General features: G+C 61.8%; 2 protein-coding genes across 3 annotated transcripts in view; both read right to left on the bottom strand.

Annotated features, from left to right (window-relative positions):
• Window positions 1-835: 835 nt before the first annotated feature.
• Window positions 836-10,019, bottom strand: TBX2 (T-box transcription factor 2; the record flags this gene model as incomplete). The annotated part of the gene is made up of 7 exons (XM_079725794.1): window positions 836-2,235; window positions 4,462-5,096; window positions 5,535-5,698; window positions 5,809-5,885; window positions 7,086-7,232; window positions 8,234-8,501; window positions 9,622-10,019. The coding sequence occupies 7 exons, from the start codon at window positions 10,017-10,019 to the stop codon at window positions 1,783-1,785; spliced, it is 2,142 nt and encodes a 713-aa protein (XP_079581920.1). The 3' UTR covers window positions 836-1,782.
• Window positions 10,020-18,139: 8,120 nt separating this feature from the next.
• The window catches only part of BCAS3 (BCAS3 microtubule associated cell migration factor), a gene marked incomplete at its 3' end in the record, with an annotated part of 574,649 nt that continues 569,476 nt past the window's right edge, over window positions 18,140-23,312 (bottom strand). Inside the window, exons 24-25 of one of the 2 annotated variants that reach the window (XM_079725285.1) lie at window positions 21,532-21,616; window positions 18,252-18,288 (exon numbers count right to left, since the gene is read on the bottom strand). In XM_079725285.1, coding sequence (XP_079581411.1) covers window positions 18,252-18,288; window positions 21,532-21,616 — 122 coding nt within the window. Of the gene's footprint in view, window positions 18,289-21,531; window positions 21,617-23,312 lie in introns of both variants that reach the window. The other variant, XM_079725284.1, reaches the window with a different exon arrangement.

The following is a 23,312-nucleotide window of genomic DNA, read 5'->3' as shown; positions in this document are numbered from 1 at the left end:
AGGATTTGGGGCTGGTGACACCTGTTGGCTCGGTGAAGAAGCGAGAAGGTGCCGCCCGCATGGGATAGGGGCAGGAGGCAGCTGTCCTTGCAGACGTGGGCCACGGGGAAGGAGGCCTAATGGAGACTGACACAGTGGGGCTCCCTGAGAGACCACCATCTGAACCCATTATTATACAAGGGGAAAGTGAGGCAGGAAAAGAAAGAGCCTAGTGACCCTCAGTCCCCACACCCCCAAGAGGGATTTAGATGATTTCCACGGGAGAACTTTCAGGCTAGACTTTGCCACTCTAGTCAACAACCCTGATACGGAGAGAACGTTTCTTTTTGAGGTTCAGGAGACAGAGAGATGGAAAAGGATTCTAGGGTCCGCGGTATATGGGGGACCATGGCCAAACCCCTCCTCCGAAGGAAAGGGGGAGCAGGGAGCACCCATCTTACCAGCCCCACCTACCCAGAGGCTCTGAAAGGGGGTGCAATTCCACTGTGGTGTCCCGGACTGGGAGCGGCAGGCCAGGCGCGGAGTGGCGGGAGAGGCGGACAGAGGCTAGCGGCCAGCAGAGGGAGCCCGGCCCCCGGCCTGGGACGCGGACGCGCTGGGAGCGCGGGGGCTCGCGGCGGCTCGGCGCCGCCCGGCCCAGGCCGCAGCCCGCAGCCCGCGCCGGCGCCGCCCGGCCTCGCAGCTCAGCTCGCTGCCCCAGCCCTGCAGCCGCCCCCGGGGAGCAGCTGCCGCCGAGCCCGGGGCGCCCAACCTTCGGTCCCCGCCTCCAGTCCCGCCTGACGCGCTTGCGGCGCCCCTGCCCCGCGCGACCCACAGAGCGCACTGCGCCGTTCACTTCGCATTGTAGCGTTTTATTGTTTTCTCGAGTTTTTGTCGTTTCGTCTCGCTCCAGAGCGAAAAGTGAAAACCTGAGGTGGAGCCCGCGGGCCGGAAGAGCAAAGCCCGGGCGCAGGGGCCGAGGGGCTGGCGGGGTGGGAGCTCCTCCAGGGATCGGGGCCCTCTCCCGCAGCCAAGGACCCCCCCAAGCCCTGTACAATATAGATGCTCATGTAAAATGAAAAAAAAAAATTAAATGCTATGAGTTAATCTCTAAATATTATGTACACAGCAATGTACACCTTTGAATAAATTAATACCAATTTGCATATTCTGGGAACCTTAAAGCTTATTTACACAAATTACCATTTATTTCATAAATATCTTTTTTTTTTTCCCCCTGGGGACTCAAGGCAGAAGTGCCACTCCCTCTGCTGACCCAGGGGTGGGAGGGGCGCCTGTCTGGGTGAAGAGGTGGAAAGACTAAAAGAACAGGTTCCTCTCAGCTCAAGTCTACACTGACTTGAATCTTCACTGACCCCAGCACCCCTCACCCCCGATTCCCAAGCGGTCCCAGCCCGGGGCTAGGGGTTCTGGGCCTCCCCCGCCTGACGCCTGCACCTTCTGGCTCCCGAAGAGCCAGCCTCTGGCTGGGCCAGGGACGAGGCCTCCCCACAGCGCTGGAGGACCCGGAGAGGGCCCCGCCGACGACACCTTGACACGGGAGCAGGCTTGGACCAAATCCAGTGGCTCCAAAGTGACTGCGTTCCCGGCAGCTGGATTCCTTCTGAAGCCCAGGGAAGTGTCCCAGGCCCTGGCTGGCTGATCGGGGCTTCATTCCAGCCGCTGCAGCCCGCTTTTTCTCCTTTACTTAAATAAATACCCATTCTGTGCTGTACACGTCCCAAGCAGCAGGGGCAGGCAGCTCAGGAGGCCTGCGCGGCAGCAGGGCAGCCGAGCAGCCCCTCACTTGGGCGACTCCCTGCCGGGGGAGAGGGCTCGCTGGCTCTCCAGCCCACTCACCAGCCTCTGGATGCTCTGCAGTTCACTGGCTGCCTCTTTGGCTGAGCCGCTGGGCGATAGGGCCCCGCGGGGCGGGGCCCCCGCTTTGCGGAGAGCCAGCTCGGGCGGCGGGCTGGGCTCCCGGCTGTTGCCGCCTGCAGCCTTGGAGCCCTCGGCCGCCAGCCCAGTAGTGAGGAGGCTAGTGCTAGGTGGGATGGTGACTGGGATCTGGTAGGGGCTGAAGCGCAGGCGGGGCCGGGCACTGCCCAGAAAGGGACTCCGGGATAGGGAGCCTGCGGCAGCGGCGGCAGCAGCCGCAGCACTAGTGGCTGGCAAAGCGGAGGCCGCTGCGGCAGCAGCAGCCATGTAAGTGTAGGGGTAGGGGAAGAGGCCTCCGAAAGTGGGCATTGGGATTCCCTGGAAGAAACAGAACAAGACAAGGGTTAGGCATCCTGCCTGAGGTGTTTCTGCAGGTGATCTGGGCTCTAGGGGTGGTGCTACAACTGGGAATCCTTGCCCTACAGTTTTTAGGAATATGAGACCAGAGCTCACATGACTGTAATCCCCAAAAAGCACAGGTAGGCATGAGCCGGTATGCCTATGGCCAAACCCAGTGAAAAGGGGAGCTCACTTCAGGCTATGACGCACAGACCTGGCGCCATCAAGCTCTGTGCCAGGTATTACAATCGGAGTATGGGAAGGCCATTACAGGCAGCTGAACTAGCATGGGCCTTGAGGGAGGAAACACGGCTGGCACAGGGCCAGGCGGCCAGCAGGCATCTTTGGCTGTGTTGGGAGGGAGGTTCTGCCCACTTAGAACGGTGTCCTCCCCAGCCTTTCTATCCGCAGGTGCCCCGCAGGGCTGGGGAAGCACAGGCGAGGGGCGGGGCGGGGGCCGGGGGTCTTTGTAAATTCTCCCTCTGCCTGCCCACCTGCTCAGGGGTCTCCTGCCTGGACCAGGAGAAGGATGCAGATGCCAATCAGTTTATAAACTGGCCTGAATACAAAGAACTCCTGGCGGCACCTAAGTGGCAGCTGAGGAAGGAATGCAAAGTCTTTGCCTGTGGAAAGCACAGTAGCTGGGAAACCCTGGACAAACACTGCCTGAGTCCCTGAGGCCCGACTTTTGGATTATCTGACCTTTGAGATAATGTTCACTCCACAGAGTATGTGGGTATGGGGAGGAGGGCAGGAGCCGACTGGGCTGGGCTTCCAGGGAGCCTCAAGCCTGGCTCAGGCAGGGAGAAGGAAGAGAAGTAGCTTAGTCAGGAATGAGAAAATATCCTTCCTGAGAAGGTCAAGCCCTACTGAGCATTCAGACATGGTGTCTCAGAGGAAGGAGGGAGGCTTCAGATCTCCCAGGTTTTGGCTCTTCCTGACGGCCAGAGGTGAGCTATCCCGGCTTGAGAACTTAACCATTAGCAGTACATACACCAAGTGACGCCTCCTGAGTGCTGAGTACTCTTGCCCTGGCCTTGCCACCTGTTGACCGGGCTGTGTCTAGAAGCCCTGACTTCTCTGTGACCTCTCTGATGCCCATGCTTATCACTAGAATTTGTCTGAGGAGGAGGCATCACATACACACCGACTCAAGGGTGCAGATTAAACCTCCAGGCCCTGAACTCCATTTTCTGGAGGCTTCCTTGCCAGCTCAGATCCCCAGATAGGTGATGTTGGTGCCTCAGACACTCACTCCACACGCCCCTGCTGCTGAGCTCTATTTAAAACTCATTTCAGAATCCTCTCCCCCGCTTGAAAAATATTTGCTTCTGAACCAAAGGAGCCTTCTCAGATCTGAACTCCTATTTTCCTTCCCTTAAGATAAGATCTTACGGGTTCAATTTGCCAGAAACCTCAGAGGGAGGAAAATGAATGTAGAGATTCCAAATCTTTCCACAGGGAATATTCCACCCAAGCAACCAAAGAGGCCGCTCTCCCCATCAGATCTTCTTATTTTGCTGCTGGCCACAGTTTCATAAACTTTCCCCTGGGAGCTCAGAATTTCATCTTGGGCCTGGGGAACCGAGCCCCTCATCTCTGAGACATGTGGCTGGGAGAGTTGGGAAACCCAGTGTGGGGGAAGGGAGAACCCAGTCCTTTGTCAGGTCAGAGGACTTCCTGGAGGGTCTGAAAGGGGCCAGAGACATCTGGGAGGGGGGGTCATTTGGGTGGTCAATCATCCGGAACATATTTCAAATTTCCCTACTCCTTTTGTCCAGCCACTTTAGCCTTTCAGGGACTGACAGTGAGCCAGGGATCTTCGTTCCCAAGAAAAATGTCCTGAGGCAGGCCAGGCAAGTGGACTTACAAAAGCCCGGGGCAGCCCCCGTCTGCCAGAGCAGAAAGAGTCTAATGGGTGCCACTCTATGCTAGGGTTATAGGGAAGGAAATAGGCCCAGAGAGGGTCAGGGACTTGCCCAAGGTCACACAGGAGTCCGAAGCAGTGCCCTGGACCTACCCTACAGTCCTAGTTTCCCTGAACCTAGGTGTGTTCCAGAGGGTCCACTGGGTCTCCCCAGGAGGGAGTCCTTGCCGGCTGGAAGCACTGGAGCGCCTATGGCATCCTCAAGCCCTATGCCTGCCTCCTCTGCCCACCTCAGTCCTCCTCCCTCCATCGTGCTGCCACCAGCTCACAGGCCTTACCTGAGATGCCAGCATGTGCTGGGAGAGGTGGAACGGGAAGGGCCCGGCGGTGCTTGCCGCGCTGGCCGCGGGACCCAGCCCGCCTGCGTCCAGCCCGGTGGCTGTCCCTGGCCCGCCGCCTCCTCCACTGCCGCCGCCTGCCACCGAGGCCAGTAGGTGGCCCATGCCCATGGCGGAGAAGGCGCCGGGGCCCATGGCGAACTGTCCCGGGTGCAGAAAGAGCGGCTGGCCGGCCCCCAGAGGCCCGAAGAACTGCTGCCCGTGCAGGTGGCCGGAGAAAGCCAGGCCCGGCAGGTGTCCGGCGCCCAGGGGGGACGCACTGTCTGTCTGCACCACCAGCGGCGCCAGGCCGGGCTCCTTGCCCTCGCCGGCCTCCTTGCGCCCCTCGTCCTTCCGCCGGGCTTCGGCGCGCTCCTTCTCTAGGCTCCGCAGGCCAAACAGGCCGTCCCCGCCGCTCTCGGCCGGCTCCTTGGCCCTCTCGGGGCTGCGCCGCTCCCGGGCGCGCTCGGGTTCGGTCAAGCGAGGGGGGCTGCCGCCGTCCAGGGCCGGGCTGCGGCCTAGAGCCTGCCCCGCGCGCTCCTCGCTCAGCCTCTCGGGCTCTGGGTCACTGTCCGCGGCGCACGACTTCTCCTCGGCTGCGGGGAGAGAGGACGCGCGGGGTTACGGCCCGGGAGAGACAGGCGCGAAGCCTCTCCCGGTGTCGGCGCCGGGCCGGAGAGACCTGCGAAAGCCTGTTCTCGGGGAGGCCAAGTCGGAGGAGCTTCTAGATGCTCGTCGGGCTAGGGGCAGTTGTAGGTCACCTCATCCGAGACCCCTTATGTGCGGTGGGAGAAAGTGAACCCGGCAGAGAAAACCTTACCGCCCCAGAGTCACCCAGCGCCAGGGCCCTAACTCGGAGCCCAGCAGGATCTGCGGGCCACCTGGGACCGCCCTCACAGGAGCGTCCTGGGTTAGAGGCCTCCCAGGCTCCCTGCTGACGCTTCTCCCAGGCCTTAAGTTAGCCGGATGTGGAGCACCGAGCCACCTGGCGCCCGGTGGACACCCTCCCCTTCTCTTCCCCGCCAGATCCGCACCTCTAGTCCGGTGCAGGCGCAGGGGACTAGGCGCTGTCCCCGGGGAGGGTGGCGGTTCCCGCGCGGGGGGAGGGTCGCAGGACGAGGCGTCCGACTCGGCACCGTCGCGCTCTGGCTTGCAGTGCTCCTCGTACAAGCGCAACGACGGCAGCGTTAGCTGCTTCCTGGGGATAAGCGGACGGAGCGGGTCAGAGCGCAGCGCAGCACCCCCACCGCCCCCTTCCACGTCCTGTTCCCCCAGGCACCGCCGCAGGCCAGTCCCGTACACCCTCACCTTTTCTCCCGCCGGCCATTCCCGGTGTCCCGGAAGCCCTTGGCAAACGGGTTGTTGTCGATCTTAAGCTGCGTGATCTGCGGGGACCGAGGGGGCGGCGCCAGGTCAGGATGCGGCTCTTCCAGCCTGGCCTGGGGCACCCGGAGGGCAGCGGCTGCCCGCCCAGAGGAGAGCCCCGGGAGTGCACACTTGGTACCCGCCCACCTGGGATAGGACGCTCCAAGCCACAAGGCAAGGTGAGGCCGGCGGGCGGGCCTCGAGGAAAGCGACCTCCAAAAACTTTATTCGAGGCATAATCCCTCAACTTGCACACACAAGCCCAAAGCTCTGCGTCCAGAGTCGAAATCCGTCCAAGCGTGCACACAGGCCCACGAGGCCACTCAAGTTAACCTAACCCGGAACCTGAGCAGGGCGCAGACAGCAGAGCACACGCAGGTCAGCAGACACACACAAAGTCAACCACACTCACGGGCCGCGCACATGCAAGTACACACGGGCAAAACAAGTGCCCAGGAAACCAAACGAATTCACACGCCTCCACACGAATTTAAGGCACTCCAAATGGTGCACGCATATCCGCGTGGGACAGACACATCGGTTCACAAGGCCAGACAAAAACGACCGGCAGGACACTCAGACACTGTCGTTCACCCGAGAGTCGTGCACACGGGCACAGGCCTAGTGGGGTGGTGCTTTGCCTCTCTCTCGAGAGGGTGTAGAAAGGCAGCAAGCAGAAGAGGCCCTTTCACTTGAAGGAAAAGTCTCTAAGCACCTCCCAAGGGGTCCCGGGCCTGGACTGACCCAGAGAGGGATGGCGGGGTGGGGGCTGTCACCTGTCCCACCCTCTGGCTCCCCCAGGAGAGTGAAAACTGGGCCCCCTGTTCCTAGCGTTGGGTTCCTAGCAGCAGGAACGCCTAGGCAGATTGCCTCCGGCGCCCTCTTTTCATTTAAATTCCCATCCCTGAGCCAAGAAATAAACGAATAAAATGTAAAGATGTCAGCACGGCCTGGAGTCTCTGCTAATTGCTAAGTAAATATCCCCACCCCAACGAGCGCCCAGCTGCTCGCGCGCCCGGGGGAGCTCGTGGGTACGTGCCGGGCTTGCGAGAGAGCCTGGGGGATTTTGGTGGCTGCTGCGCTTACAGACGTTAGGCTTGGGGCTCGGGAGTGGGCCGTGAGGGAGCGGGGGGCTGCGGGCGGGTGTGAGTGGAGGGCTGGAGCCTGCACGTGGGGAGGGTGTCAGTGCAGGGGCTGGGCCCGCCGCCGGTCCCGCGCACCTTGTCGTTCTGGTAGGCAGTGACCGCGATGAAGTCGGTCTCGGGGAACACGTAGGTACGGAAGGTGCTGTAGGGCAGCTTCAGGATGTCGTTGGCTCGCACGATGTGGAAGCGCGGTTGGTACTTGTGCATGGAGTTCAGGATGGTCTGCGGGGAGGGCGCGGGTCAGCCGACAGCACCCCCCTCCCCAGCCTGTGACCCGAGCATTTCTGTTCTCTGGGGACCCGACCTCTTTCCATCTCTCTCTGTCTCTCTCAGGGTTTTGCCTTCCCCATTCCAACCCCCCACCCTTCCCCGTTTTCTCCTGTCTTCTCCGCTTCTTTTCGCTCCTATATTACTTTTTCTTTTGTCTCTCAATTTTCTTCATCACAGTTTCTCTCTCCATTAAAAAAAATTACCCCAGTTGAAAACAGAAATAAAACAAAATAAAATCCCCTACAATGCCGCTCTTAACCTCTCTTCTTGGGCTCACTGCTAAGCCCCTAGTAACCCCACGGAGAGAAGACTGGGCCCTTCTCGGGCTCACCGACTGCCCTACGTCCGGACAGGGAGTCCCTTTTGCCCCATGAACTCCCCCCTCCCATTCGCTGGGGCCCTGGCTCAGGCAGAGACGGTGAGAACCCCAAACTCCCTCCTCCTGGTCGGGCAATCTGCCTGTGGGAGGAGGGAAAGGAGTCTCAGAAAAGATATGGAGGGGGCTGTTTTAACTTTGAAATCTCCTCGTTTGGGGAGAGGGATGGGAACCCGGGTCTTGTTCACGGGGAAGGGTGAGGACAAGCTGAGGTCCTGGGCAGGGCTTCCAAGCTCGGAACCTAAAGACCAGCGGCTGCACGACCCAGTTCTGGCCACACCTGCCTCCCGCTGGACCCTAGGAGGGGCTTTGGAAGGCCTGACGAGAGCTGAGGCTGTGAGCAGCCTGGAGCTTAGCGGCCCCCAGCCCCGCCATTCTCCAGGCTTGCAGAGCAGAGCCCTCTGGGCCCAGGCCCAGCCGGCATAGGCCACAGGGCAGTGACCTGGGCAGCGGCACCCTGCAGGTTCGGCAAGCGCTCCCCTCTGGGGAATCCCGTGGTCTCCTCTCCTCCCCCCACCCCCTGCAGTGCCGGGTGCTCAGTCTCCGACCCCCATCTGCACATCCGCCCTGCACTCACGAAGCCGTGCTTGTCGGAGATGTTGTTGGTCAGCTTCAGCTTATGGAAGGCCACCGGCTTGGCCATCCACTGCTCTCCCGTGGCCGGGCTGTCCGGGTGGATGTACATCCGTTTGGGCATCTCTGGGTCGGCCTTGCCCGCCACCATCCAGCGTGAGTTATGGAATTTATACCGGCAGTCATCAGCGGCCACGATGTCCATCAGCAGGATATATTTGGCCTTCTTGTCCAGGCCGCTGACTCGCACCTTGAAGGGAGGAAACATCCTCCTGCGAGAAAGAGGAAGATGGAGACGTCATGGGACCCGGCTCCCTGTCGGAGGACCCCTCCCCTTCGCCCCCCCCCCAACCATTGCCTGGAGCTTCCCCACCTGTGTTCCGCTGTTGTCGCTGCTCTCCCCCTTAATACTGCCTGGGAGACACCACCTGCGGTTGTTATTCCTGGGAGACCCCATTTCTGCCAGTCAAGACCCTCTCCTATTATAAGGCTTCCCATCGGCCCTATGCTCAGATCTAGGGACCCTCTTTCTCCCTCATCTGAGATGAAAGCCGAGCTTTCAAGAAAGAAATCCAGGGCCTTTATAAAGACACCCGCTTCTCTTGACTCTCCCTGAAATCCGTTCAGGGGATATATCCACTAGGGACTGAAGCTCTCAGAAATAAATTCGGATGTTGTTTGTTTGGGGGAAGGAACTGGGTTACAGCGCCGAACAAGGACCCTGACCCTGAAGTTCGGGGGAAGAGGGTGAGCCTGAGGCCTGGATTCTCCGTATCTGAGTCAAAGGCTTGAGTGGTTGGGGATTGTAGTTTTCTTCCGGCCTTAAGGCCTAGGGCGACGTGAGCGTCTGGAGGTCGTCGCTCCCCGGCGCGGACAAGGCTCCAGGCCGGGTCAGGCTGCAGCTGGGCCGGCTCGGGGCTCGCTGCCGAGAACGCAGCGACCGGCGGGAACCTGTGGGCCAGCCTGGGCCTATCAGGGTGCGAGTCTCATTCTGGGCTCCAGGGTCGGAGGAGAGCGCGGGAGACGCTGCATCTGCCCGGAGCACCGAGCCAAACTCGGAGGCAGGAGAGCGAGGCCGCGGGGCTGAGGAGTTGCAGCCGAGACCGCTGGAGACCAGCCAGGGCCGAGCCGCGGGGCCTCCTCGGCTTTGGGACTCATAACGATTGGGGCTATTTTGCAGGAGCATATTTTCGTTTTCATTTGGGAGATTTCGATGCTTTGGTTTAAAAAAATTCGTTCGCTGCCAAATAAGAAAAGTCAACTTGGTTGTCTAAGCGTGGTGCGGGGGCCCGAGAGAGCAGGGAGCCGCGAGCGGCGGGCTCGGCGCTGGTGGGTGCTGTCGGGTGCCCCTCCCGCCCACCCGCGCGCCCTCCGGCCAGCCGGCCGCCCTACCTCCCGGACTTGGTGATGACCATCTCGGTGCCCAGCTTGTGGAACTGGTCCCACAGCTCCTTGGCCTCCAGCGTCACCTTGGGGTCGTCCTCCACCTCGTCCTCAGGCTCCAGGCTCTTAAGCGAGCGCAGATGCGCAGCGGGCGGATGCGGGCCGAGTGCCGAGACGTGCAGCCCCGCCTCGGCAGCCGCCGCCGCCGCCGCCGCCGCCGCCGCCGCCGCCCCCGCCAAGCCGGGGTCGGGCAGAGGCTTGGCCAGCGCGCCGGGCGGCAGTGCGAGCGCCGGGAAGAAGGAGGGCTGCGCCGCCGCCAGAAAGGCGGACATGGGGAAGTCGGCCGGCCGTGGCGCGTGAAACGGGTGGTAAGCCATGGCGCTGGCCGCCAGCGCCGGCTCTCTCATCGGGACATCCGGCCCAGGCGCCCGGGGGCCGGGGCCGGGGGCGCGCGGCTCGGACCCCCGGCCCGGGCGGCGGCGCGCGCGGAGGAAGGGCGACCCGGGTGGCAAGCGCGGTGGCAGCTCCTCCCGGTTCCCCGTCCGGCGCACGGCGAGGGACGCGGGGCTCTGGGCGCGGGGGCGGCGGGGGCTCTGCGCGGGGCTGGGCTGGGCTGGCCCGCTCCGGCGCCGGGGACCACGCGCGACTGGTTAGATCTTGTCGTGATCTCTGGAAAACTGTGACTATCTCACATGTCCTGCCCTGCTCGGATCCCCTGCGCTAACGAGCCAGGCCCCCCTTGATTGCTGATTTTACGCTTTTTGGACCAATTGTGGGTCTCCGGGGGCGGGGTTTTGACAGCTCAGGCCAAGCTCCGGCCGGGAGGGGGGGCCGGGGAGAAGGTGTCGGAAGCCTCAGCAGTAAGAAAACATGTCAACAGAATAAAATATTAACCAATGACGGGCCAGCGAGCCCCGAGACCCCTCCCCCTGCCCCGGCCCCCACCCCGCCGCCCGCGCCCGCTGTTGCCTGCGCCCGGACAGGAAAGCGCGGCGGGCCGACCCGACTTTGCCGAAAGGGCCCGAGGCGGGGGGCGCCCGGGTCCCAGGGCCCTGGGGAAGGACCCCCCAGCCGCAGGCCGCCCCAAGTGCAAAGCATTGACACGGCCCAGAGAGGAGAGGGGGCGCCCTCCTTCTCCCGCGCCCGGCGGCCCGGCAGCTCTGGCCCGCGCCCCAGCTTGGCCTCCGACCCCGCTCCCGGCCGTGGCGCCGCCCGGGCCCCTGCACTCCGGAGGGAGGCTGCGGGTGCTGGAAAGAGAGGCCGGTGGGCGGGCGAGTCGGGAGGCGCTGGCTGCCGCGGTCCCGGAGCGGAACCCAGGTGGCGGGAGCCGGTGAGTGGAGCCGTGGCAGAGCCCTGGAGGGGCCGGCGTGGGCGGGATCGGGACGCGGCCTTTCTCTCGGGAAACGCGGGGACCCCTTAGCCCGCGCCTCCCCTCCCAGGAAGACTCAGGAGGAACCGGGAGTTCCGGGAAAGCCCAGGACTCAGCCTCGTATCCGCCTGCGTCCCCGACCTAAGCAGAGCTCTCCCACTGCCGGGAGAGCGGGTCTTCGGGGCTGGGAAGGTGTGAGTACACCTTCCGCCGAGCACAGGGCGGCAAGGCGCGGGCGGATCCAGCCCCCAGGTTCTTGACCCGCGACCCAACGAATTTTCGCCGCATCCGGTACCAAAGACACAAGTATCCCTCATTCTGAACACCGGCATCCTCTCTCCTCCACTTTCCTAGAATTTGTTTCCAGCTCTCGAAAGCTCACATCTCCCAGGTTCAGTAATGCCGAGTAACGAGCGTGGGGGTCTGAGCGTCTGTGCGCACCTGCGGTTGAGCCTCCACCCCCCCCTCCTACCCCCGCCTGCCGCAGTCGTTCTCAGGCAGCACCAATATTGCCTCCCGCCCTTGGGGTGTGTATGTATGTGTGTGTGTGTGTGTGTGTGTGTGTGTGTGTGTATTTCGCGCCCACTGTGGTGGTGCCTTCTGTGCGCAGCGGGAGCCGAACTTAAGGCGTGCGCCCAGTGAAGCGGCTACACACCTGCCTTGAATCAGTCTCAGGCCTGACACTGATTCCTGGAGGTCGCGTTCTGAAGGCAAGACGGACCACGCACTAGACACGGGTGACACTCCTGCCCGCACAACCAATGCAAAGGCGGGTGAGTTCTGCCGGAGCGGGTTTGCGCCGGCGTTGTGGGCGCGTACAGCCCACATCCAACAGTGTCCCATCCGCTGCGCACACCAGTCGCAGGGAATCCTGTCGCTGCGCACGCAGACCTGCCGTGTAAAATCTGATCACCCCGGCAGTGCGGGTTGGGGACCGGCCGGAACGGTTTGGCCTCCCCGAACTTTTTTTTCTACTTTTCTGAGCCGACCCCGGAGATCTCGCTACCCGCCTACCCAGCGTGCAACAGGGCGCCGCCCCCAAAGGGTTTTTCTTCACGATCTCACTCTCTACTGGGTCGCTCCTCTCTTAGTGCCTCCTCTCTGTCCAGAACGAATCTTCGACTCCGCGCTGCGCAGTCTATGCAGCCGGGGCAGGATCCGTTGCAGCTTTACACAGGCGAAGTCTTGCCGGCTCCGTCTTAGGCGAGATGTTGCCCCTGGGGATGGATGTGTGTGGACAGGTTTGCGCAGTTGGTGAGGTGACCAGATAATAGCCAGGGCAGCGTTCCGGAGCCAGGAATCCGGGCACAGGCCTGGGAATCCGTGCATGCACTCGCAAAGTCGTGTGTGTACACGTACTTTCGAACTTGCAAGAATGGCGTGTAGTACACCTAAGTCTGTGCAATTTGGACATTTTCCTGGAGAAGGTCTGTAGCTGGTCCGGGGTCCAAGGCCCAGGCAGTCTGAAACACACTGGTACGGGTTGTTCGCCCAAGAAACCCCGCGGAGACGACGCAGCGGCTGCATTTGGGGACCACACTCCCACCTGGCCACAAGCACTGGGCCACAGACCTGCCGTCCGGCGGCCACAGGCTCTTTCCCGGCCCGGACCCCATCATCTGCCCTGCCCCGTCGTCCCGCAACCAACCCGAGGTCGCTACAGCCGCTCTTAATATTCTGAATTTCCATCCCCCTTTCCCCCTACCCCCAACACCTCCAGCCAAACTCTCCAGCGAGGAATATCCTTGGCTCAACGAAAACCCGTGAAGGGGAGGCCCAGGAGGCCCCGGTGCTGCGCCGTGCGGCGCCCATCTCCCGCTCGGCCCCTCCCCCACCCCCGCGGGTCTAACCCTCCTCTTCCCGGGAACAGGCGCCTCGGGGGGGGTCCCCGGGGCTGAGAGTGCGTGTCTCTTTAAGAGGCCCTGGGGGGCGCCTCGCGAGCCGCCCGGGGCTGGAGGAGGAGGGCACGGGCGGGGGCGGCTGGCGCCAGGCGGCCGAGGCTCCACAGCAAAGCTCCGGCCCCTGTCACTTCGCATCGGCCGGGCCCCGCAGACAGGCGGGGGACGCGCGCTCAGCCGCCCCTCCCTCTCCCAGGCCGTCCAGGGCCCGGGCGTCGGGCGGGCGCGGGCCTCGGGCCTCCGGCCCGTTGCACGCTCTCAGTAAGCTCTGTGCTTCCCGCAACCCGGAAATCGGGCGGGGGCGGCCTGGGCCGGGTGTGGCCGTGGTCCCGAGCCTGGCCGGGCTGCCGTCCGTCCTTGGACCCGTAACCTTTCGCGGGGTCAAGGGTCACTGCTGGGACCTTCCCGGGATTGGTCCCCGCCCGGTGTCTTGGTCTGTGTGACTGGGCGTGGATCTGCGTGCTCCTACGTGGACTGATGGCTTGGGGTGTCTGGTCCTGTGGCAGAGGGGACGTGCGTCCGGGTAGCGGGGCCCTGGCGTGAGACTGGTACTGAGTGCGCGGTGGTTTCTGAGTGTGCCCGGGCTGAGCTCGGGTGCCGTGTGTGGCCCTATGCCGGTGACCAGTAGTGGAGGTGCCACTGGGCGCGTCCATCCTCGTCTTGGCCTGTGTGTGTAGGAGGAAGGGGAGGGGAGAACAGACAGAGTTGCTCCCCAGCCCCGGCTTCCCGGCCGGACCCGCGCCTCCCGGAGCCTTGGCGCCAGCCAGCCCCGTTTAGTGGCCGGCCCGGCTCCCCCGCGGTCCCGGGTATGGCTGGGGTGGGGGCCGCGGCCTCGATGACCCCGGCCCGCAGCGGCCCGGCCTGTCCCGTCCACTTAGACAAATTGCGGCTGACAGGCTCGCAGTCTCTCTGGAGTCGCCGCCCGTCCGTCGCCTCCCTCCCGACCCAATTACCCCGCGCAGGGTCGGGCCAAGTGGCTGGGATGGGGCGGGGGGCTCCGGGAGAGCGGGAGGCGCGACCCCTTCCCGGCTAAGCTGTGGCCCAGGCCTCGCGCCGGGACAGGCGGCGGGGCCGCTTTTTCCGATTACGTCCCGGGAAGTGCCTGGGCAGCACGGCCTCTGCGGCCCAGTCCCCAGTCTTCCAGGCTGACGCGAAAGCAAGGCCCAGGCTGGCAGCTCTGGCGCGGGACAGCCCTGGCCCTTGAAGGTCGTCGCACTGCACCTGAGGGCAAGCAAGGTCACAGGGCCCGGCAACCCAAGACTCATCTCCGCCGGACTCTGGACGACTTCCCCAGAGTTTTGGGGATTCCATAACCCTGAGAGCTCCAGACTACTCTATGGTCTGGGGTCGAGGTCCTCGGTTCGCAGCAGTCCGCTTGGGACGCAGGGATCGGTAAAAGTGAGGTGCACATCTGTGAACCTGCCAGTGCGTGGACGAGCACGGGTGTGAGATCACGAGTGTGGGTGCCTGGGATCGTGGCAGAGTGAACAGGCCACGCTGCTGGGTGGCTTGAGAGAGGGGGCAAAGCACAAAAAGGACCCCCCTAGGACCAGCCCACCTGCGAGAGAGGGGCGGGGCTGGCCTGCGCGCGCTCACCAGGCTCTTGATTCGCTTTCGCCTGGAACGGGGCCATGATTCCCTGGAGCAGCTTCGGGGGTAGTTCTCGACAATCCGGGCTCCAGCGTCGCCTCACCTGCCCTCCCTCTCCCCGCCAAAGAGCTACCTGGCCTCTGGTCAGCCTCTGGGCCTCCAACCAATCTTTTGCTGTTTTGACCTGCAGCTTCCTCTTTGCCTGCTAGGACCTGTCGCTCTTCTCCGCTGGGTGTGCTCCCCTCCCCCCACTTTACAGATGAGCCCAGAGGGGCAGTCATTTACCCGAGGCCACACAGCTACCGGTGGCAGAGCTGGGATGGGACCCAAGGACCTTAAGAAACAGCAAGGCCACTCCTTAGAAGCTGGTGATGTCATTGCTGTCCCACTAGCTACACCTGCTCCTGCAGCAATGCAGCACTGAGACTCCAGGGCCCCACCCTCAGGCTGGGCTCTGGCTTTGAATACAAGACGGCACAAGATGCTATCCCCTTTTGCCCCTAGAGTTTCCAGCTCTAGGTCTGCAGGAGGGGGCTGCCTTCTCAGTTACACGGGGACAAAGGAGCAGCTTTAAAGCTAGCCAGGGGCCAGGGCTGGATGCTCTTAGGAGTAGGGAATGGGGGTGAGTGGCCTCAGAGTCTTGGACTGTGTGCGGGCCCAGGACAGGGAGGTCAGTGCAGAATGCGGTTCCTCTAAGGGAACTGGCCTGGGCATGTGAGGCAGCATGGAACAGACAGGGGTCAGCAGATTAGCTGTGTGACTTCTTAACCTTGGGCAAGGCTTCTTTCAGGCTCAGGCTTCTCATCTGCAAAATGAGAACCGAATAGTGCTCTTTTGGGTGCCTTCTAGTTTAGAGATTCCCTGATCTGTGAAAATCAGAAAACTCAGCAGTGAGAAACCATTTCCAATCTTAGACTGGCAGCTGCCTGCTCTGGCCTCTGCTTGCTTCCAGAGGAGCCGACACTAGTGTTTGACAGAGCGCTGTGCACCTGAATTTACCTTGGGACCACTGGGCCATTTCTCCAATCAGTCCCAGAAAGTGCCCTCCCTCCCTGAGCTGCCACCCCAGCTCCCATCAGCCTCCTCGCAAACCATGAAGGTGTTTTTTCCTCCATCTAGTTGAGAGAAAGTCCATAGTGATTTGCCTGTTGAGCAGGTAGCGCTGTAAGAATCAGGGAGGTCACATGGCTTCCTCAAGGTCACCTGGTCAGGCCACAGTTAGATGCGTGTTCCGACGGCCTCCTAGGGTAATGCCATCGTGGGGGTCTGCTGGGGCTGCTCGGGGTGAGGTGGAGCTTGCCCTGGGTGTTATCTCTAGAGGACAGGAGGCTGGCTGCTCCCGGGCCGGTGGGCAGTAAAGCCCCCCACCCTGGGGCCCAGTCTCACTTCCAGCTGATTACAGGCTGTGGCAGGGTCTATAACCTCTCCAATTAGCCGGGGGCCAGACCCAAGGCCTCTCTGATAACCCCAGCTCCAGTGGCAGCCGCCATGGGGCCAGCTTATCTGGCCTCTCTTATCCTCCCCCTTCCCCCACATACTCAAAGAGTTGCCCTAGCTGTGAGCAGATGAATAACCAGATTGTCCTGCAAGCTCAGCCGGCAAGTCCAGCCCTACACCCACCACTTTCCCTGACTGAAGGAGGCCACAGCTGTTTTGCACCCCCTGGAGGGAAAGGGCTGAGCCAGGGGGGACTCCTGGCTCTAAGCTGCCAGCCGGTCCCCTGCGTGGTTGGAGAGCGCTCCTGGCTGTCCATCTTTGCCCCATCCACGTGCCCTAGGGTGGATTCAGAGGGCCTGACCCTTCCTTGAGCTCTGGACCCATTCCCAAGGAGCCAGGCCATGGCCAGTGAGCATAGGCAACCTGGTGGCACGCCCCTCCCTCCCTCCCTGTCCCCTTTTGACTGAAACACTGCTCTGGCTGGGGTGGGGGGTATGCCAGGCACATCAGTGTCTCCAGTTGGGCTGGAACGGGAAAAGCTGCTGTTCCTCCCGCAGCCCCGACTGGGCCCAGGCCTCCTTCCGTTCCCAGCATGCCTCACTCTGGCATGTGATTCCTCACCCCGCAGGTTCCCAGGCAGGAGGGACTGGCTTCAGCCACCCTATGCAGGGCCATCTACTCAGCCTCCAGAGCCGAGTGTGATTCAGGTCCCCCTTCTACTAGCATGCCCAGCTGGTCGGGTGGAGGGCACTGAAGATTTAATCTCTCCTCAGGCGCCAGGGTTGGATGGGGTGCGTGCAAAGAGGGCGGGGGCCCTGGAGCTCCCCCGCTCTGGCTGGATGGCTGGATGGAAAGGCCTGCTTGTTTGTGAACTCAACTCTTCTGTGGCTGTTACATTAAACTTCACCCCAAACCACACCTGGATCAGTGGGTTTCCTTCAATCCTCCCAGGCCTCTCCGGGGTCTCAGGGAAGGTGGGACTGGGGCTAGCATTCGTCTTCTTCTTGCTCAATACCCCTTTTCACTCCCCCGGCTCCTGTCTCCTTCCTGCCATTCCCTTGGGGTCCAGAATTGGGAGGTAGGAGGGAACCACATCAGGAACTTGTCATCCAAGGTTCCAGCCAGGTTTCCTGGGAGACCCACCTTCACCTGACCACCCGTCGCCTTCTGAGTTTGAGGAGAGGTAATGACAGGGAGCCTGTCCCAAAGATGAGGCCAGAGTCTTCATCAGGCTCTCCTTCCCACAGCAGCCCAGAAGCACATGCCAAGGACTTCACCAGCCCTGACTGCCACAGCCAGGGAGGGTCCGGGCCTGGGGTGCCCCCAGAACTCGATGGCTCTGGTAACAGGCAAGAGGTCAGAGAATGGATTGAAGTCCGACCCTAGCCCAGTTCAAGAGTAAACATCCTCACTCTCCTTCCTCCCCGCTCCCTCCCTGACTCCCCCTCAGCTGCACGTGTGGAGCAGGAACACACGGTCAGGCCCCCAGGACACACGGTCAGGCCCCCAGGACACACGGTCAGGCCCACAGGACTCTGCTCAGCGCCGGGAGAGGACCCTGACCCCAGCAACTCAGGGGTGGACACCAACTGCAGCGTGATTTATTGAACAAGACGTGCACTTTTTGACAGGGCCTCAGTAACCAGGGTTTCCTTCACTGAACAGTACAGGACCAGGGTAAAAGGGCTTACAGACAAGAAAGACAAATCCTTTCCATGAGCCAAAGGGGAAAGAAAAGAGGAAGGGGGGTTCCGTCTTCCTTCCTCCTTCCCTAATACTCTGGACCTCAGTTCAACGCCAGAAGGAGGTTGGCCAAGGGAAGCTGGGCAGCGTGTGCCAAAGCCAGGAGTGAGCTGGGGCTGCCGCTAAGGGCCACAGTGCCCGCCGGACCACCCACCCTCGCCCCACCCAGGCCCCCCGAGGGTTTGGTTAGAAAATACAAAAGCGGGTCCAACGCAGGACATCCTGTGCAAACGGAGGAGGGGACGGAGCTTCTGCAGAGTCTCTCTCGGCCACGGCCCCGTTGATGGGGGGCAGAGGTCGTAGTGGGCCGAGGTGCTTTGGAGAAGGGTCTCTTCTCAATCCAGGGGGGGTGGGCGGCTGTTGTCACGAAGCTTGGGGAAGGTGGTTGGTAAAAGACGAGCAGAGTCCGAAGGGCAGGACCAGAGGGAGGACTTCTCCCCTCCCTCCAGCAGGTGAGTGGGCCAGCCAGTCAGAAGCAGGTTGCTGGTACCTACGGGAAGCTGGTAGGGAAGAGGCTCAGGGGCTGACTCTCATTGGTGGGCAGTGGAGATCGGTAGCCATCGAAGTTTCTCGGGATGCTGCCGCTGGTGGAACCTGAGCTGTTACTCAGAGTCTCGATGCTTCCCTCTCGCTGTAGTTCTGCAAGACAGAAGAGCGGGCCAGGCCCGGTCAGAGTGCAGTCTTGGGGAGGCGGGGGGAGGCCCTGGGCCGGGCTGCCGGCCTTAAGGCACCGATCTGGGTCCATTTACATCCTTCTGCGGGGGGGGGAGGACTGGCTGGGTGGCAGCTCGGATCACAGGGAGGCTCACCCTGAGGAGGGCGACGCCCCCCTTGGCTGGCGGGCTCCAGTTGCTCCCTCATTGTGGTAGCCCCTTTAGCCAGAAGTATGGCCGCCCTGATGATCTGTCTGGACCACACTGCCATACATGGGGCACGTGCTCAGCCAGCATGCTCCCCCGACTCCATGAGAGGCTCCTGTCCTGGAGCTGCAAGTCTGGCAGGAGGGGAGAAGCCAGGACGTGGGAAGGACCGACGCTTCCCTACCTGATCTGTCTCCCTCCCCTCCCCTGCCAGGGAGCTTCAACCCTGGCTTAGCCACTCACTTGCTCACTCGTTCTCACCCACACAATCTACCTGCTGGCCAGGCCCCGGTCCATCTGTGGCACCTCCTGGAAAATGTCCTGTTTCCCTTCAGGAGGGAATGCCAGGTTTGAGAGGGGCCTACGTGCCTGGAGTGCCTCCTTTCTCCCTTCCTCTGGGCTCCCGAGTGTCCTGGAGGCCCCCCCAGAACTTCTATGCTCAGAGTCAACCTGGGAAGCAGGCAGGGAGGCTCCCATCTCCTCCTGTGCCCCTTCCCTGTCATCAACACAGCCACGCTACCATCTTGGATATGGCAACTGGCTCCATCTCGTTCAACTCTGGGCAACTTACCCAACTGCCCCACCATCTCTTGATCCAAGACAAGTACTGGGGTAGGTGGGCTGGGAATAGACTTCCTGGCATACCAAATGCAAGGAAGAGAATTACTTCTTGGCTTTTTCAAAGTGGCCAGTTCCTATACCCTCTCCCTCAGAGTGGGCTCTGAGATGTGGGCACACACATCCCTGGGCAAACTCTGGGCCCCAAGCCAAGATGTGGTACCCGCAACCTCTCCTTCCCCAAGGTACACCTGCCCGGGACTGAGGGGGTCTTGCGTGTCCACCCCAGGAGCCCAGGACCTCAAAGCAGTCATCTGAAACAGCAAGGTGTGCTCAAATGTTACACTTGTCGGGTCTCTTTTATCTCCAGCCTGCACCTGTTCCCTGGCTCCCTGCCACCGTACACACGCAGCACAGCTGGCTTTGGTTAGGGAATGGGTCATGGCCTTTACTCCTGGGCCGGCCATCACCAGTCAGCCAGGAAGTAACCACCAACCCCCCCCTCCCTGCAGGCGACCCTCAAAGCACCGTGGGGACCCAGTAGAGGCAGCCACAGAACGGGCTGGGGGAGTCTGTGCTGCCCTCCTTCAGAGCAGGCTCCTGGTCCTGTGTGAGGCGTGAGGGGCCCTCAGGCTGCACCAGGCACCACTCCGGGGCCCGGGCCCAGGCTGGAAGGATGTGTGTACCTGGACACCAGAACCCCTCAGCAGATGGGGGCTGTGGACACAGGCTACAGGCCTGGGGACGGCCCCTGATCTCCAAGAGACACTGGCTGCCCCGTTGGGCCCAAGCCTGAGGTAAGTCGAGAGTTATCTACATGTGGATTGTCCTCTAGCCTCACCCTCATTTGGGAGTCCAGGCCATTGTGCCGAGAGAGAGACAGGACAGGAAAGCAAAGAACAGGCCCCGGGAGTTCTGTATGGAAGCGTCAGGCCAAGGAGTCTGTGGGAGATCTCTGATTCCAGAGGCCCTGGCCCTGGTGCAGGCCGTCCCAGCACTAGGGGGCGCTGGCAGCAGGGCCAGGAGGGCAGGAGACGGGAGCAGTGGCCGCAGCAAGATGAGCAGGGGCTTCCTGAGCCTCTGGACACCAGGTCCAAGGAAGAAAGCCCCACATGAAGGAGCAGAAAAGGCCACCAGCATGGGGAAGGTTGGCACCTCTCCGGAGCTGGAAGACAGGCCCAACGTCCTGGAGGCCCAGCGCCGGCACATCCCCACTAACGAGGAAGCCGAGGGGCCGGGAGCCCAGTACCAAGCGTGGCACACCCTCTGCCCCTCAGCACAGGTCCGCAGGGACCCCACCCCGCGAGTCTGGGCGGACGCCCGTCATCCCATCCTGTGACAGTGCAGGGACGGTTGCCAAAGGGACTTACAAGATGAGTTTGCTGCTCTTGGGGGCCAGGTAGAGCCTGAGCTGTCCTGCTCGTGTTTTCTCTTTACCAGTGAGGCCTGGAATGTGAGGAAAGTGGCCCCATCTCCCAGGGCGACAGAGCTCTGGTGAATTTATGTCCCGTACGTCTCCCTGGGCCTCTTCCCTCCTCTCCATGCCCACGGCCACTGCCGGGTTAGGCCTGTGCTTCCTGCCTGGATAAGTTCCAAAGTTCCCTACTGGTCTCCTGACCTCCAGACACCCCTCTCCAAGCCACTGCATCCCAAAGCCGTAGTGTTCTGTCTATAGCACAAACCTCATCTTGCTTTTCCTCTGCTTAAAAATCTTCATCGACTCCTAAGGGTCCTCAGGATAAGGTCTGAACCCCTCAACTCTATCGAACTGCCTTCCATGACTGACCCGCCCTCCACAAGACCTCACTAACCTCTCCTGTTATTGGATTTGAGGAACCAGTAATGAGCTTGGGCAGTCTGGGCGCCTCTCCAGGCTGCCTTACGCCTCTGGGCCAGGGCTCATCCAACTTCCTCTGACGGAAAAGCTCTTCCCAGGCTCCCTAGGCCCCTAGGGCGCCTACTCATCTTCGAAGCTAAGCGCAAGCACGAGCCTGTGCTGTTGCCCTGGCAGAGCCGGCCAGGCCCCACTGCGCTGTGTACCCGCTCCTGCCCCGGGCCCTCTAGCACACTGTGCACCGCCTGCTCACACGCGTGTCTCCATCCAGGTGGAGGGTCTCTCGGGGGCCAGTTCTGTGCTTTCTCTCTGTATTCCCTGGTGCCAACCGCAGGGCCTAGAAAACAGCTGGTGCTCAAAAAACATTTCTCGAATGAATGAGTGAATGATGTGGTAAGGAGATGTGGCGCTTCTTCTGCAGCATGACTACCAGTACAAGCAGCAGGGGCCCGGCTGGGCCTGGGCACTTTCCTACATGCCTCTGTCAAGCCCCTCTCTCTTCTCGCTGAGACAGGACGATAAGCGTGTGCAGAATCGGATGTGGATGGGGCGTGCACACACGGTTGCCCCTCAGGCCACCCAGCCGCCCAGCCCTCAGAGCAAGCGGCAAACGGAAGTGTGTGGCCTTACCTTCCTCCATCCTGAACACATGCTTTGCTACTGGTGGGTTGCTCACGGACGCTGGGCTGTTGGCATTGTTTTTTTTTTTTTTTTTTCCCCTTGTGAAAAGAAAAGCATTGAGGAACCTTTTGGGAAAAGACCTGGACAACGATGGAGAAGTACACTGATCTCTGCAAGCTGCAGGAGAGGGTGACGGGAGGTGTGGGGAAGTCACGCTGGGAGGAGGGTAAGCTGGCAGCAGAATTCTGCAGTGACATCATGTGTAGGGGCCTGGGGACCAGTCTTGGGGATCCCAGAGATGGAAGTGTCGTGACACAGCCGAGACCCCCTTTGGTGAGGGTGATGGGTGGGGGAAGAGGAGCCGCACATGAACCAGGAGCAGCAGCTGGGGGGAGGGGAGGGAAGGAGCCTCTGGCCCATGCAGTGCCGGATGCGCCTCATGCACGTGGGATGCCAGGAGAGCAAGAGGAGACAGGCAAAGGCTGAGTTTCTGGGGATGCCTCCGGATGTTCTGGCTCAGTGGCCCAGCTTCTGGCTGCCGTCCTCCTCCCCCAATCCCCAGACCCCTGGGTGTGAACAGCTCTCTGCAGCTGAGGTGGACCTGTGGGGAAAGCCCACCAGGAACCTGCCAGGGCTGCAGGAGAGAGAGCTGGGGGCTCTGTGGTGGGGGACTGAGCAAGCATCCCTGGCAGCCTCCCCACTCAGCAGAAGTAGGTGGATTCTGGCTGGTGGGAAAAAGCTAGCTCTCAAGGAGGCTGCTCTCTAGGCCTCAAAGCAAGGTAGGGGATGAAGAGTAGCTCCTAGACAATGGACTGGACTCGGACAGAAAATCTTATTATGACCTCACATTCTCCAGCGCCTTTGTGCGCCTGGGAGGTGGGTACTGGTCTCCCCATCTTGCAGGCAGCAAAACCAAGGAAAAGCAGGAAGCCATTGGCTCTGGGTACACAACTCCCCCACGAGAGAGAACTGGGCCGCTGCAGGCCCCAGGACGGTGATGTGACAACTCCAGAAACTGCTAAGACTGGCTCCAATGCTCACCACTGGCTGTGTCCACCCATCCCCTGCTGGCTCTGTTTGGAAAATGGGCCTGCTGTCCCTCTATGCCCTGGGCCAGGATGGGTAAGCCACCGGGGGTAGGGGGGCAGTGGAATGAGCAGCAACCAAAAAGGAGGCGCCTTGGCTCTCATGAAGTGAGCAAAGGACCGAGAAAGCTCAGCCCTCGTGTTGCCCCCACTCTCTATGGAGCCTGGCAAATTCCAAAGGTGGCAGAATGGGGCAAAGAGGTGGCTGGCCTTGTTAGGGAGAAGCGACCCTGGTTCCCTGGGCGTGTACGCCAACGGAGACCCAGGGAGCCTGTCTTCCCTCCTTCATTTCACCACCACCCCAGCCCCTCATCTCCCAGCAGGATACTGAGGCCCCTTTGCAAAGGCAGGAGCAGCAGACCGGCTCCTGCGAGCTGTGGGTGGGTGCCGACGAGCAGGGCAGGGCTCCACCCGGGGACAGGCAGAGGATGAGGCTGGAAGGGGACCTTCCACGGCACAGGGGATGGCACGGGGGAGCGGGGCATGAGGAAGCCCCTCTCTCTCTGGCCCTCCCCTCGGGAGTGCCGGTCCCCAAGCCTGCTTCACCCTGGAGGTTCTTCTCCGTGGGACCGTCCTCTCCCCTGGGTACAGACCCTTCACTCCCTTGAGGCCGTCCAATGCCTGGTAAGGCAGGGACTTTTGGGGACAGACTGGGCGCAGGTCTCTCTTCACAGGAACAGTCGCTTTACTAAGCGCTGTGGTCTT

Source organism: Hyperoodon ampullatus, assembly GCF_949752795.1.
Source record: "Hyperoodon ampullatus genome assembly, chromosome: 19".
In the NCBI taxonomy this organism is placed as follows: domain Eukaryota; kingdom Metazoa; phylum Chordata; class Mammalia; order Artiodactyla; family Ziphiidae; genus Hyperoodon; species Hyperoodon ampullatus.
The sequence above is the reverse complement of the archived record's forward strand: the minus strand, read 5'-3'. Positions and strand labels throughout refer to the sequence as shown.